We start from the raw sequence: 14,808 nt of genomic DNA, 5'->3' as shown, positions 1-14,808 counted from the left end.
TGTTACTTTATTTATATAGCTGTGTTTAATTTTGATCAATAATACACGTTGTTGCCTTCAGCTCAAAACTGTTGACTTTGTTGTAAAATCAGTGATTCAAATCCAAATAAGAGTTGGTTACATCTTATTTTATTTCCAGACAGTTAGTCATTAAAAAACTAATTTGAAGTCACTAATGCCCCTGACATGTGGAAAAGTGGTGATTCATCTGAGTAAATTTGGGGAAGCATGCACAATTTAATCTGAATTACAGACTGTTGACTTATGATAGCACACAGGCAGTAAGTCCTTTGTTGTCAGACAGCAAGCTAAAAACTGGCTTGTGTTTACATTTTGGGTAAATCTCCCTTTCTTTAAATGCACCGTTATTGTGGTTAGCTATTTGCAAGTCAGATCTGAGTCAGTTGGACTGGCGGTTTAACCTGAGTCCCTGAAAACGTTTGTGTTTGTGCTGTTTTTCTCTTGCGCATATGTCGAAAGCACACTTTCTACTTCTGGCAATTTTAATTATAGTAAAGTACTCCCTCACTTATTTTTTTTTTTCATACTTTTTCAAGAATTTATATTTTTGTAAAGGTTAAGTGAATTAGATTGTGTAATGTGTAAATTTGTCAAACTAGCATCATGAAATAGCAATAATGATGAGTATTTTCAAAAAGGTTTCCCAACACTCCTCCTATCTGTCATTGGTAGAAAAAAAAGATAGTCCTGCCCCGAACTCACATCATTGGTTGAGCCAATTTTGCCATGTCAGGTTTGTCAGAATGCTAAATATTTTAATAGCACCACAGTGTTTTCACTTCTCAGGGGAAATCAACACAAATTTTCAAACTTATAACTGTTTGTGCATATTAAGCAGGGCTAGGAGGAAGTATTTTGATATTGAAAAGATCACAACTTCACATTTGAGAAGATCCACATTTTTAGGCTCAAAGTGAACTGAAAAAAGGAAGGGCAAAGTACACAAAACCACTAGAATAGCCAGTTCATCATTGCTTTACAGTTTTACTCAATAGCTTTGGCTCAATTCTTGAATAAGTTAAAATCTCTGAACAAATAGTTCCCTGTCTGTCGCTCTCTCTACATTGTGTCGAAGAAGCGACATTAGGGGTCTCTCCTTCAGCACAACGTCTCGTTCCCTCCATCAGGGAACGGAGGTTACATACGTAACCTAGACGTTTCTTGTTCACACCATTTGAATTTCTTATTAATTTAAGCAAATTGCATGTGTTTTGGCACATGTGTCCAGTGCACGAGTAAGAACATTTGTCTGCAATTTGCACAATAACTAAATGCACATGAGTTGATTCTCAGTGAAATTGTCATATTGTTCACAACTTCTAAACAAAATTTCATCATGTGAGCCATCACATGCTAAATGATCCATTAAATTATCAAAATCTGACATACATGTATATTCCATAAATATATATGACATGGAATGTTTGTGATGTCTGCTGAATCTCTGGCCAGACCAACAAAAGTGACAGGATGTCCACAAAGAAGATGGGAATTTTCTGTTCACTATATATGACTTGAAATGTAACAAATGTGTAAAAAATGTACATGCAAATGTGAATTTTCTGTTTACATGTAACACATTGCTCCAAAAATGAATTTACTTTATACATACAGCTTATTCTTTTTCTGTGTACTACAATATTGTGCTGTATTGACTTTTCCCAGTAAACTTTTACCTACTGTTGAAATCAGTATCTAAAAAGCTCAGTGTGATACACAATAGCATTCAGCTAGAGAAAACTGACATTCTTGTATAGTACAGTAAGCAGTCAGTGTCAACAAAAATGTAGAACAAAAATTTTATTTGTATATAACAAACAGTTCCAGGGTTGACTGCCATGTTGAAAAAACATCTAAACATTTTGACCAGTACGGCTCACACGATGACAAAAAAAACTTGGTGGCATTGGTCAATTTACTGACACATTAATTTGATTTTGAAGCATGAATTAAATGTTTTTGGCAAGTTACTACATTTTACAGACAAGCAATAGAGTTGTGATGTCCCATAAAACAGATGTGGCAATTGCACTTACAGTTTAGAGAATATTAAGACTGTTTCAAAAAAATTTGCCAAAGCGATTGAGAAAAAATGTAAATCAGATTACCATTCAATATTATCTTACTTAAATGTGTTACTAACTCAATGAGGAATACACATAAAAACACTTATTAATGGTAACAACAAAGAAGTTCAGCAACAGTTATTAGTGAAAATTATTTGCAATAATCAGACACTGATAATCTCAGTAAGGTTTGTCATGTGCTTTTGTTTTGTTTTCGTTTTCAGACTCCTCTCATGCTCCATGTGTTTTATTTGTGTTGTATCAACAGACTCAGCTGTCTGAGAGATGCAGAGATCTGGCACTGTACTAGAATTTTCTATTGATCCTGTGCTTAAGTGAGTGTCCCGGAACTCAGAGACAATCCCTGTGAATGTGTTCAGAAGAAATCTGGTAATATTATCTCTCTACAGAGTAAATGCATTGCCTTGATAAAGAGAGCAGTGCCGCTACACAAGAGGGAAGCCACACAGGTAAGACGACCTTACCAACTGCTTGGCAACAATCACTCTGTAAATACATTATTTGCTTGGATTAAATAATTACATCCTTCCCTAGAGCAAGAATGGCGAGCAAATACTGGACTGTTGTGTTGAGTAAAATACCTAAACAGCAAAATATTGTTGGGAAAGTTGACACTGTGAGTGTTAAAATGAACACTTTCTGGGTGAAAATAGCCTAGAGGTCCATCTTTGATAGTGTTCGGTTAAAACTGACCAAAGTATAACTTACACTGGCGGCCAAACGTTTGGAATAATGTACAGATGGTACTTGAATTCACCAAAGTGGCATTCAACTGATCACAAAGTATAGTCAGGACATTATTGATGTAAAAAACAGCACCATCACTATTTGAAAAAAGTCATTTTTGATAAAATCTAGACAGACCCCATTTACAGCAGCCAACACTCCAACTCCTTATCCTTGAGTAATCATGCTAATGGCTAATTTGGTTCTAGAAAATCACTTGACATTATATCAAACAGAGTTGAAAGCTATTAGGTTGGTTAACTTAAGCTTAACATTGTCTTTATGTTTGTTTTGGAGTTGCCACAGTATGCAATAGACTGGCATGTCTTAAGACCAATATTAGGTAAAAATGGAAAAAAGAAACATATTTCTCTAGAAACTCAAGTCAATCATTGTTTTGCGGAATGAAGGCTATACAAAGCTTGAAATGCCACAAAAAAACTCAAGATTTCATACAAAGGCGTACACTACAATCTTCAAAGACAAATGACAACTGACTCTAACAAGGACAGAAAGAGATGTGGAAGGCCAGATGTACAACTAAACAAGAGGATAAGTACATCAGAGTCTCTAGTTTGAGAAATAGATGCCTCACATGTCCTCAGCTGACAGCTTCATTGAATTCTACCTGCTCAACACCAGTTTCATGTACAACAGTAAAGAGAAGACTCAGGGGTGCAGGCCTTATAGGAAGAATTGCAAAGAAAAAGACACTTTTGAAACAGAAAAACAAAAAGAAAAGGTTAGAGTGGGCAAAGAAACACAGACATTGGACAACATATAATTAGAAAAGAGTGTTATGATCTGAACCCCATTGAGCTTTTGTGGGATCAGCTAGACTGTAAGGTGCATGACAAGACAGCCACATCTATGGCAAGTGCTACAGGAAATGTGGGGTGAAATGTCACCTGAGTATCTGGACAAACTGGCAGCTAGAATGTCAAGGATCTGCAAAGTTGTCATTTCAGCACATGAAGGATTTTTTGATGAGAGCTCTTTGAAATAGTTGAAGTTAATTATTTTTCAATTCAAATTGTAATAGTAATTTTCTCACATTATTAATGTCCTATAAATATATCAGATCCATAAGATGTCTGTTTATCAAATGCAGAAACAGAACAGTCCTAGTTCACTATCCATAGCTTGGGGGGCATTTAGTCAATTAATTAATTATTAAAAGTATACCGAATGTGCTCTATATATGAGCAATAATATATTAAGTATCCTTCTGAATGCTTTGCAAATAAAACATATCATCATGGATTTGTAGTTTCACTGAATTCATGTTTAACAGTTTTGCTCTTAAAGGGATAGTTCAGCCATAAATATAAACTTGTATCATTTATTCACCCTCATGCCATCCCAGATGTGCATGACTTTCTTTCATCTGCTGAACATATATTAAGATTTTTAGAAGAATATTTCAGCTCTGTAGGTTCATTCAATGCACATGAATGGTGACCAGAACTTTGAAGCTCCAAAAGCACATAAAGGTAAATGGTCTGCACTTATATAGCACCTTTTTAACCTTAACGGTATTCAAAGCGTTTTACACTGTGACTCATTCACCCAAACTTTCATACATGCAAGGTGCTAGCCTGCCATTGGGAGCAACTTGGGGTTCAGAGTCTTGCCCAAGGACACTTCATCATGTGGAGCCGTGTGGGCTGGGATTCAAACCACCAACTCTGCAATTAATGGCCAATCCACTCTACCAACTGAGCCACAGCCACCCAACTCTAGAGGTATAATTCATGTCTTCAGAAGAAATCGAATCAATTTTGGATGAGAAGAAACCAAAATGTAACTCCCTTTTCACTTGATCATAATTTCAAGATTGAATACACTCTAGCATTCTGCACATTATATTAAAATCACGATTGTGCCTATAGACTGCTGATGTCAAGATTTATGGTGAAAAAGGAGTTAAATTTTGGTCTGTTCTCACCGGATACTGATTAGATCACTTCAAAAGACATGGATTAAACCGCTGGAGTCTCATGAATTTCCTTTAAGGTGCTTTTATGTGCTTTTTGGATTTTCAAATTTGTAGATCCTGTTGACTTGCATTAAATGGACCTACAGAGCTGAAATATTCTTCTAAAAATCTTTGTTTGTGTTCTGCAGAAGAAAGAAAGTCATACACATCTGGGATGTCATGAGGGTGAGTAAATGATGAGAGAACTTTCCTTTTTGAGGGAACCATCCCTATAAATTTACACTTGTGATGATTGGCTGGATTTAACAGGATTGATTATGTAATATGTTGTCTAGATAAAGGTAAATGTAAACATGTCATATTCTTAAACAAATTAAAATGAGCTTTAAAAACCTCATAAAATGCTTCAGGTGAAGTAATGGCTTGACAGTATGAGATTTATGTTAACCACAATTTAGTACTCGTGCACATCTGCTTCCAGTTGCCAGTACAAAGGGCTGCCTGTCTCGATCCTCAATACTTCTGCAGAACTGAACAACATAATAACTTGTTTACTTTAATGAATCAGGACAGTGAATCAGGTTTTTGTATCATACACAGATTATTCAAAGAGTGAAATTGTTCATAAGCGTACCTTTTCTAACTTAAGCAGGCGACCAACAACATTTCTCAAACAGATCTTGGCAACTCTCTTTTTTCCAGAGGGCACAGAGGTGCAACACAAGAAGAAAGGAGGCTATGTCACCATCCAAGCCTTCATTGACAAGACACTTAAAAAGAGAGAGAAAAAAACATTCAATCATTATTCATCCAGTACATCTGTGACAAATGACATTTATAGCACTTTCATGAGTAGTGTCATGTACCTTGATCTTTGTTATCGATGTAATTTTTTCACCAGGAAAGGCGATGGAGTTAGAATGCTTGCCTTAACCAAAAGGTTAAAGAGACGATTTGGAGTAAAGTTCCTTGATGTATGAGATTAACACTTAACTATAGATTATTTTTGTTTGACCAACATTTATGCAGAAATACTTACATAGCCAAGTTTGGAAATAGTGTAACAATGTCACAGGTATGGATCTCTCCTTGATTTGAGTGGTAACTTTCTGCAATAAAAATAAAGAAAAAAAAAATCCACAATGAAACTACAAACTTCTTAATAATTGAACAGATTGCTACTTATCACCATTAAGTTAGGTAAATCAGTTTTAACATTATTAAAGGAATATGCACCTAATACATTTGACATTTAATCACAATACATACAGTTGAAGTCAGAAGTTTACATACTGTACACCTTAGGCATATACATTTAAACTCAGTTTTTCAAAAACGTTGCCATAAAAAAAGCTTGACTACAGTTTGCAAGTGCACATCGGGACACAGATCTTGAGAAATGCTCTCTGGTCTGATGAAACCAAAATGTTAATATTTGGCCATAATGACCATAATGACCATTTGAAGGAAAAAGAGTGAGGCTTGCAAGCCGAAGAACACCATCCCATCCGTGAAGCATGGGGGTGGCAGCATCATGTTGTGGGGGTGCTTTGCTACAGGAGGGACTGATGCACTTCACAAAATAGATGGCATCATGAGGAAGGAAAATTACGTGGATATATTGAACAACATCTCAAGACATCAGGCAGGAAGTTAAAGCTCATCACAAATGGGTCTTCCAAATGGACAATGACCCCAAGGATACCTCCAAAGTTGTGGCAAAATGGCTTAAGAACAACAAATTCAAAGTATTGGAGTGGCCATCACATACCACTGACCTCAATCCGATTGAAAATCGGATCGGATGGTTAGGGATAAGGCCATTCCCCCCAGAAATGTCTGGGAACTTGGAAATGTCTGGCAAGTGCCTTGGTTGAAGAGTGGGGTAACATCTCACAGCAAGAACTGGCAAATCTGGTGCAGTCCATGAGGAGGAGATGCACTGAATTACTTAATGCAGCTGGTGGCCACACCAGATACTGACTGTTACTTTTGATTTTGACCCCCCCTTTGTTCAGGGACACATTATTCAATTTATGTTAAGTCACATGTCTGTGAAACATGATCAGTTTATGTCTTAGTTGTTGAATCTTTTTATGTTCACACAAATATTTACACATGTTAAGTTTGCTGAAAATTAAAGCAGTTGAAAGTGAGTGGACGTTTACTTTTTGCGGAGTGTGGCACCAGTGTAATGTAGTTCAATGGAAAGGAGGAGGCGAGAACCGGCTTGGCAATGTAAATAATAGTTTAATTGGTAAACTGAAACAAAAGACAAACACACACACATGACAGACATGTCCGTAAACTATCTCTCTCTCCCGCACCATCCTCCGCAGTCGGCCTTTATCCCTCTCGGAGGCTTGATTAGCCTGATAAGGGACCGGGTGTGTATGATCACGACCCGGCCCCGCCCTCCACCCTGTTTAATTGTTGTTTAATTTAGTGCTGTTAAATTTTGGAGGGCAGAACTTTATAATATAAAAATATCAAATATAAATAATATACTAATAATATACTAGTTAACAAAAAAGTTTTATTCATTTTTGGTCATTATTTTATTTCGTTTTGGAGTCATGAAAATGTATTGTTTAGTTTTATTTCATTTTTGTTAGATTGTTTCAGTTAGTTTGTAAACTATAACTAGATAGGTAAAACTTTGATGTTGGCTTGACAAAGCTTTGTCTGAAAGTTTAAACTTGGCTTAAAAGCTTGAAGGTTTTACTAGTCATACAGTCAAATAGACAGACAGAAAGAATGTAAGAAATGTAGATAGATGGATAGACAGACTGACAAAACAAAAAAGAAAGAGAGAGCAACTTAAAGGTGCTATAAGTGTTTTTTTCATGTAAAAGTATGAAAAAATTGTTCCTACTCCCTTAAAGACATGAATAAATATGTGTCCTGAGATATCTCACCACTCTCTGTGACAGCTATAGACTTTATAAACAGAAAACAAAAATGTGTCCACGGACATTTACACTTTTCACCTGTCAATCATTTTGAAGGTTCTCATAGTGTTGTATTTGAAGCTGATCATTGAAGCTATGATTCATAATGTTTGTCATTTAAGGGCGCTATTGCACCATTGTTTAATTCACAGCCACAGAAACAAACAATGCTGCTCTTTTGCTCGGTTTTGGCCTTAAAAATTATCTTTGGAGGGCGGGGTTTTGTAACGAGGGGGAGTGGCTAATTCAATGCTCAGTCACGTGAAAGCTTCAGAACGCTAAAATCGCTTATAGCACCTTTAAAGCAGATTAAAGGCCTTGTGTGTGTTTGTTTATATTTCACAATTTTGACTGTTAGTGTTTGAATAGTCTTTGCTCATTTGAACATTCCTTTGATGTAATCTATGGGATTTTCAGTGATTTGATTGTCCGCTGTCTAAATACCATAAGCCCAATCAGTTAGAAAAGATTGAGCACACTTCTGTAAGTCTGAACAGTCTGAAGGTCTGAGCCAAGTTTGATGGATGTAGCTTTAAATCTCTATGTTACAGTTACATTGGTTACAGGTGATAATTTTAGTCTTTGTTTATAGATTAAAAAAAAAAAAAAAAAATAAACATCTGTAGCAATAACAGTATGTTGGCTAATAATACTGACCCGTATTGTGTCCTCCTTCACTTTAGGATGTCTTGGGTCAGTGGCTTTAAATCTGTAAGAGTGGACCACCATAAAACAGCATGGGGTGAACGCAATGGCAGAAAGTCGAGGCATAAGAGGGGCTCATCCCTGTGCAACCCACGCTACATGAGCTGTCTTCGGGACCAGGAGGCCATGGAGTCTCCATCACAACACAACTCCTGTGCAGCAGGGGGTGCCTCTAGCAGCAACTTCAGCACACGATGTGTCTGGCAGGAAGACCACTATGGCAGAAAGGGCGATGTGGGTCTGAGGGCTGTGGACCTGGCCTTTGAAGATGCTGAAATGAGGCAAAAAGATGGAGAGGGCCAGGGTGATGGTGGCCAAGAGAGGAAGGGTCCCAAAAGGTGTTTTTTTGGTTGCTTGATGCATTTAGCTCATGTCTTTCAGTCCAAGAAATTCCAATCAGCCAAGCTTGAGAGATTGTATCAGCGATATTTCTTCCGGTTAAACCAGAGCTCTCTTACAATGCTGATGGGTGTGCTGGTTGTGGTTTGTGGGGTCATGCTGGCTTTCCACTGCATCCAAGGGCCGCCTGGCATTGCATATGCCTCTGTTCTCTCTGTAGCTATGGGGCTGTTCTTGGCCTTGATGGTGGTGTGTAACAGAAATGGCTTTCACCAGGACTATATGTGGATCGTGAGTTACCTGGTAATGGGGGTGTTAGTGGTGGTGCAGGTGTTTGGAGTGTTAATGGTGGCTCCACGCAGTGCATCTGAAGGGATCTGGTGGACAGTATTCTTCATCTACATCATCTACACGTTGTTGCCAGTGCGTATGAGAGCAGCTGTGATTACTGGGTCTGTGCTCTCCACTATTCACATTATTACAGCATGGAGACTCAACCTTGGGGACAGCTTCCTCTGGAAACAGGTATGTGTATGCACATCTCAAACATTTCAAAGCTGGACTCTGAAGTCTTAAACACTCCACTTAAACTACTTTTTCCTATTCTAGAAAGCTTATTATGCAGACAACTAGTAGTAAACCATTTGTTTTTAAAATTTTTAACTCTCTTACTTTTTGCTATCAAAACATTGCTCTATTTGACAATGCAACATTTGCTTAAGCAATAGTGTGAATCTGGGGTGGGACTTTGGATTGACACTAGTGGCACAGAAATTGCACGCTTCAGGTTTAAACAATTTTAATCTGCACAGCATTAGCAAAGTTTTTTATTTTGTGCCATTAGCACTTGATCTTTTGAAATCAAAGAAACGTAACATATTGCACTCTGTTATTCATACCACAAGCTTACTGTTGTATCTTTTCACAGTGGTGGATGAATACCTGCCAAGAAACTGAACAATTGAAGCCACAATCTGTTTTGGAATCATAGAGTTCTGTAAAAAATTAGTTACTGTTTGAAATCTTTGATTATTTGAGTACTTACAAAGGCCTGTGTAACGTTAGTGCTGACACTGGCAATTACAAAGACGATGATGATGATGACAATCAACAAGACAATCAACCAATGAACCAATGAAAACAAGACACATGAACCTGGAGGGAAACATGAAATCATATGACATGAAACAAGAACTAAACTTTTCAAAATAAAAAGACATGAAAAACATGAATCAACAAAATACGCATGCTAGGCACATCAGTTTCAGTCAGCCCTTTTGGACCTTTTGAAAATGGATCATGGTAACCAAAATTCTCTCTTCTTGTCAATTTTAAACGTGTTTTGTCCTTCATGGCCTTGCATTTGCTTTACTGTTTTGGAAACACAAGCAACATTTTACATGCTGTCGTTCCATGCATTATCTGCACTGCAATATCTCTCTGTGTCTGTCAGCCTCATGCTCAATGTGAACTAATCTGACATTGACCAGGTTAATGCTGGTTCAGTGAGCTTGCACTTTTGTTGTTTGCTTCTTGGACAGCTGGGCTGTGGGCTCTTCACTTGGCACTCAGCGTGATAGAAATGGATTGGGATAATGGCTGCTGATTGACTCAGGCCATGCCCTGGAGCATGTACTTGTAGATTCTCGTCATAGATATTTGGAATAGGTTCTAGTCCTGTGGGCAATCAATGCAGGCCAAAAGTCCATTGGTTCTGTGGCTGGTTAGTGCCTTATATAAATGCTGTTTGAAAAGCATGCAACAAGCAAGGTACTCTATCCAGGTTTGCTTCTTGATCTTTCAAACTCTAATAATTGTAAACTTTATTGCTGAGCAAAGTTAAGACTGAGGGTGGAACTCTGAAGTATTTGAAGTCTGAGGCCACAGGTTTGAAAAACTAGATTATTATGGTTTAATACCCATTATACCGGTACTGAAAAAGTACCACAGTACAATATTATCATTTAGCAAGTTTCGGTACCTGATTCAGATGACACAGACTAATTACACTGTCAATTCACTGTCGGGAGGTTGCAAGTGCTGCTGCTGAAATCGGTCTGTGCCAACCGAAATTCCAACCACTGCCGAAACTGGAAATGTTGTTCACCAGTTTCTGAGTGAAATGGCCACAGAGTGGTGCCAAAAGTGAGTTGTAGTTTATCGTAAATTATGTAATACAGTCAAGAGGAGTGCATATTTTATTAACTCCAACCCTAAACCTAACGTCAATGGATTCAAAATCAAATTTTAGAGCAAAAATGTGACCCCTACTTCCTGGTTTTCCTGGGACCTGAAGAATGTGTCAGTGGGAGCAAAGGCAGAGCCGATACAGTGAAGGGTGTGTGTCGTATTTATCATGCGAAAGAGAAAGTTTGTTTGCAAACAAGAGAAATAACATTGAAAAGATAAAAACATTTGCCATGAGGTGTCTCAAAACTGCATAAGTGCAGCGGAATAGTAAGTGTACAATGCGCTAATTACTAATATTTGTAAAGTACTTAAAAAAAAAAAAAAAAAAAAAAAATGGAACAACTGATTTATCATATAGAACTGGATTGCTGAATACGTTATATCAGTGAAGCCACTGCGCCGCCATATTGCTATGCCCAAACATTCCAATGTCCCCATTGACTAAATAGGAAATCTTCGAGTATACATTAGTCATTCAACACCAATTTTATATCTGAAACCTGCCTGCACATCCTTACAATGCAAACGTCCCACACATGTAAATATTTAATTAAAGTCGGGAATTATTCCTGTTTCTTGAAAGCCAGAGCGAGTAATGTGTATCTATATGTAACAGTATCCACCTCTAGCAAAGTTCAGTGGTGAACAGGTCAACTGAATGTAAACAAGTTCACTGAAACTGAAGTAAGAATATACAAGCAAACATTTTGATACTTATTGCGAACATCCAAGTGTTCATTCAGAGATACTTGTTTTATGTTTTCATCAAAAAGTGCCTTTTTCTCGCTGTCACTTCACTATGAGCGGCACGCAGATTGTGACGGAGACAAGCAAAGATAAGTCAAATTGAACTGATATGCTAGGTTTAAATGGCAAACGGTCATCTAAACATATATCCATGTATGATTACAGAGTGTGCTTCAATTTGAAAATAGGCAAATCCCGGCATTATATAGGCGATTTAAAAATCTTGGTTTTACACTTTTAAGGACCCCCTAGGGAAGGATCACCCTAAAGTTATCACCCTAACAAGCAGATATTACAGCTTTTCCTACTTTACATTCAAACTTGGTGAACGTTATGCTGCACTGATAGTAACACACCGGGGCAGGTGAATACTCCAACATCGCGATCCGCTTATATCGTCTCCCTCGTAACAAATATTATCCATAACGAGCAAATTAAACATTAAACATGATTGCACTAGAGGTTGCAATGCTGCTGTCGTATCTGGAGGTCAGAGACTGTGAAATGGGGGCGTTTGCGCCTGTCAGTCATTGATGCTCTGTGATAGTTTGGGGAAACCAAGATGGCTTCACCTCCTGCTGGCAGTTTACTGTTGAATCAGCAATCCAGTTCTATATACTGTATATATCAGTAAGCAGAACATAGAAACTACTGGAAAAAAACACCGACAAATAAACACAAATTAATAATAATTTTTTATTGTAATAAATTATAATATCTGAAGGAATAATATTTTTTATCTTCTCTGTGTAGCTATTTTTCTTTAGTATTCAGTAGGTAGGTCTATTGTTTAGAATCAAACAAAATTACAAAAGCAATTACTGAATTTAATGTAAATCATTATTTCAATTTTTTATTTATTTTTTAATAATTTTAAAATAATATTAATAGTATCATGTATTATAATTTGGTATTATTCAATATGAATAATATTGCAAAAAAATTGCTTTTATTTTAAAATATTTTTGATGGTTATCACTTTCACATTCGATCTTTATTTTTCTCGTGAGGCAATTCAGTAGGTAAACAACAGCCAATAACACAAAAGCAATTAACATTGAACAATACAAAAATAATTTTATGATATAGTTATAAAAGTAGGCCTAATAGCTTCTGGAATAAAATCAATAAAATTGGCTATCATGCAAATCTATACTGTTTAGAGTTGAGCACGAGTACTCGGTAGTGACAGCAATGATCGATCACTCAATTTGAAATTCAGTGACAGCTACACAAACGTGTTAAGGAGGTGCCTTATTTTTTTGTTACTATTACATAATGATTTTCAGCGGTATCTTGCATGTCAACAGAGAGGTCTCATTGTAACCAAACTGATAAACGATACTGCAATGCTAGCATTTGTTCAACAGGTTTATGATAGCTAAAAAGAGAGTAAAATTGATTGTGTTTTGAAAACCTGTCTCTCTAAAAACAGGTTTGTGACAGGGCGGAGGGCAGGGCAGGGCCGGGTCGTGATTCTACACACCGGCCCCTTATCAGGCTAATCAAGCCTCCTAGTGGGATAAAGGCCGACTGCGGACGGTGGTGCAACAGAGAGAGCGCGTTTACGGGCAGCTGTCCATCATATGTGTGTGTTTGTGTCTTTTTGTTTAAGTTCTTAATTAAATATAATTTATATTGTCAAGACGGTTCTCACCTCCTCCTTTCCATTAATACCTTTACAATGTTTTATAATTATGTAATGTTGAAACTTTGTCTCATTAATGCATATTATATAATTAAAGTGAATGTTTATTAACTCTGTAAATCTCCCTGGGTGCTGACATGTTTGCATGACGTCACACACCTGCATCTTGGCGAAATATGAGTTGTAGATTTCTGCTCAAGTTTCCAAGTTAAAAGTCCAATATAAAGTGGCATTCCATTGCACTTTTCCTGGTAGGAAGTAGAAAATTCCAAGATGAATGGAAAGCAGCATAAATCATCACAGCAACAAAACAAAAGAAATCAATGGAATGCAGCTTGACTTTCAGTCCGGGACAGAGACTATGCTCAACACTCTAGAGAGCACACACACACCACAGCATATTAAAAAGGCCAATGTTATGGCATCTCCGGTCATGCCAACTACGCTTTGCAGATACACAATTCAGAAACAGTGGTGTGTGCTTATTAAGATAACTACGGTAACTTGAAGGAAGAGCTGAGAGACATGCTTTTCATAATGTTATTGTGTTGGCCAGCGAGTCTTCACAAAATGACAAAATACGATGCATTATATTTTGATTTTGTCAACTTTTGTATTTATTGTAACAGAGTACATTGTAACAGCCTATAATAATTCATAGACGAGACACTGGAACAATGAGATGCAACGCATCAGCCAAAGATATATACTGTATGTCTGACATATACTGTACATACATGTACATGTCTACATGCATGACACGTACATTTTTCGAAGAGTACTCAAGAAATTACTTTGAGTACTCGAGCAGACAAAATACTCGTCACCTGTGTAGACCGCGATGTACATTAGGTGTCTTTACAGGATATTTCTGGGATGTGTGTGAATGCAAGCACAGATTACCTGAAAGTTTGGGCAGTGTGATTTTACAAAATCTCGCAGTGCCAGAACAGTTGCCGGAAAAATTTTTTCTGGGATTCTTTTCGGGATCTCTGTGTGAAAGGGTCTATACAGGTTAATGCATTGATCTGTGAGACTTTTAAACATATTTTTGAACATATTTTCTGAATTTGAGATTCAGAGATGTATGTTTAAAGCTGATGTGTGTCATTTTTGTGCCACTAGTGCCACCGAATGAAATAGCTTTCCAAAAACTGCCCCCTTCTGTTGTTGAATGAACAAACAGATAGTTCTCTCCCAGGAGATCCCGTATATTCGGATCCCTGGATGACACCTCCCTAGCCCTATGGGTCCGCAATTCAGCGGAGGAATTCGCCGACCCAATCCACTGCAGGTACTCAAATTTAACCTGTACTGGAATAGGTGCTCCATAGGTCCGGACTCCTGCAGTACAGTCCCCTTACGAGTGGACCCGCGTCTCCCTTAGGCAGTTCAAGCTGTATTCGCCATATTGTAGCGACTCCCCCCCCCCTTGAGGCTGGATCTACCACCACG

At 37.5% G+C, this 14,808-nt stretch overlaps 1 protein-coding gene across 4 annotated transcripts in view; it reads left to right on the top strand.

The window, feature by feature from the left end:
- LOC127628460 (adenylate cyclase type 6-like) overlaps nucleotides 1-14,808 on the top strand; it is a 97,724-nt gene that overhangs the window by 17,578 nt on the left and 65,338 nt on the right. Inside the window, exons 2-3 of one of the 4 annotated variants that reach the window (XM_052105210.1) lie at nucleotides 2,356-2,557; nucleotides 8,408-9,293. In XM_052105210.1, coding sequence (XP_051961170.1) covers nucleotides 8,409-9,293 — 885 coding nt within the window. In that variant the 5' untranslated portion in view covers nucleotides 2,356-2,557; nucleotide 8,408. Of the gene's footprint in view, nucleotides 1-2,355; nucleotides 2,558-8,407; nucleotides 9,294-10,039; nucleotides 10,071-14,808 lie in introns of those variants that run through there. The other 3 variants (XM_052105208.1, XM_052105209.1, XM_052105213.1) reach the window with 3 other exon arrangements.

Source organism: Xyrauchen texanus, chromosome 35 (genome assembly GCF_025860055.1).
Source record: "Xyrauchen texanus isolate HMW12.3.18 chromosome 35, RBS_HiC_50CHRs, whole genome shotgun sequence".
Lineage (NCBI taxonomy): Eukaryota > Metazoa > Chordata > Actinopteri > Cypriniformes > Catostomidae > Xyrauchen > Xyrauchen texanus.
The sequence above is the reverse complement of the archived record's forward strand: the minus strand, read 5'-3'. Positions and strand labels throughout refer to the sequence as shown.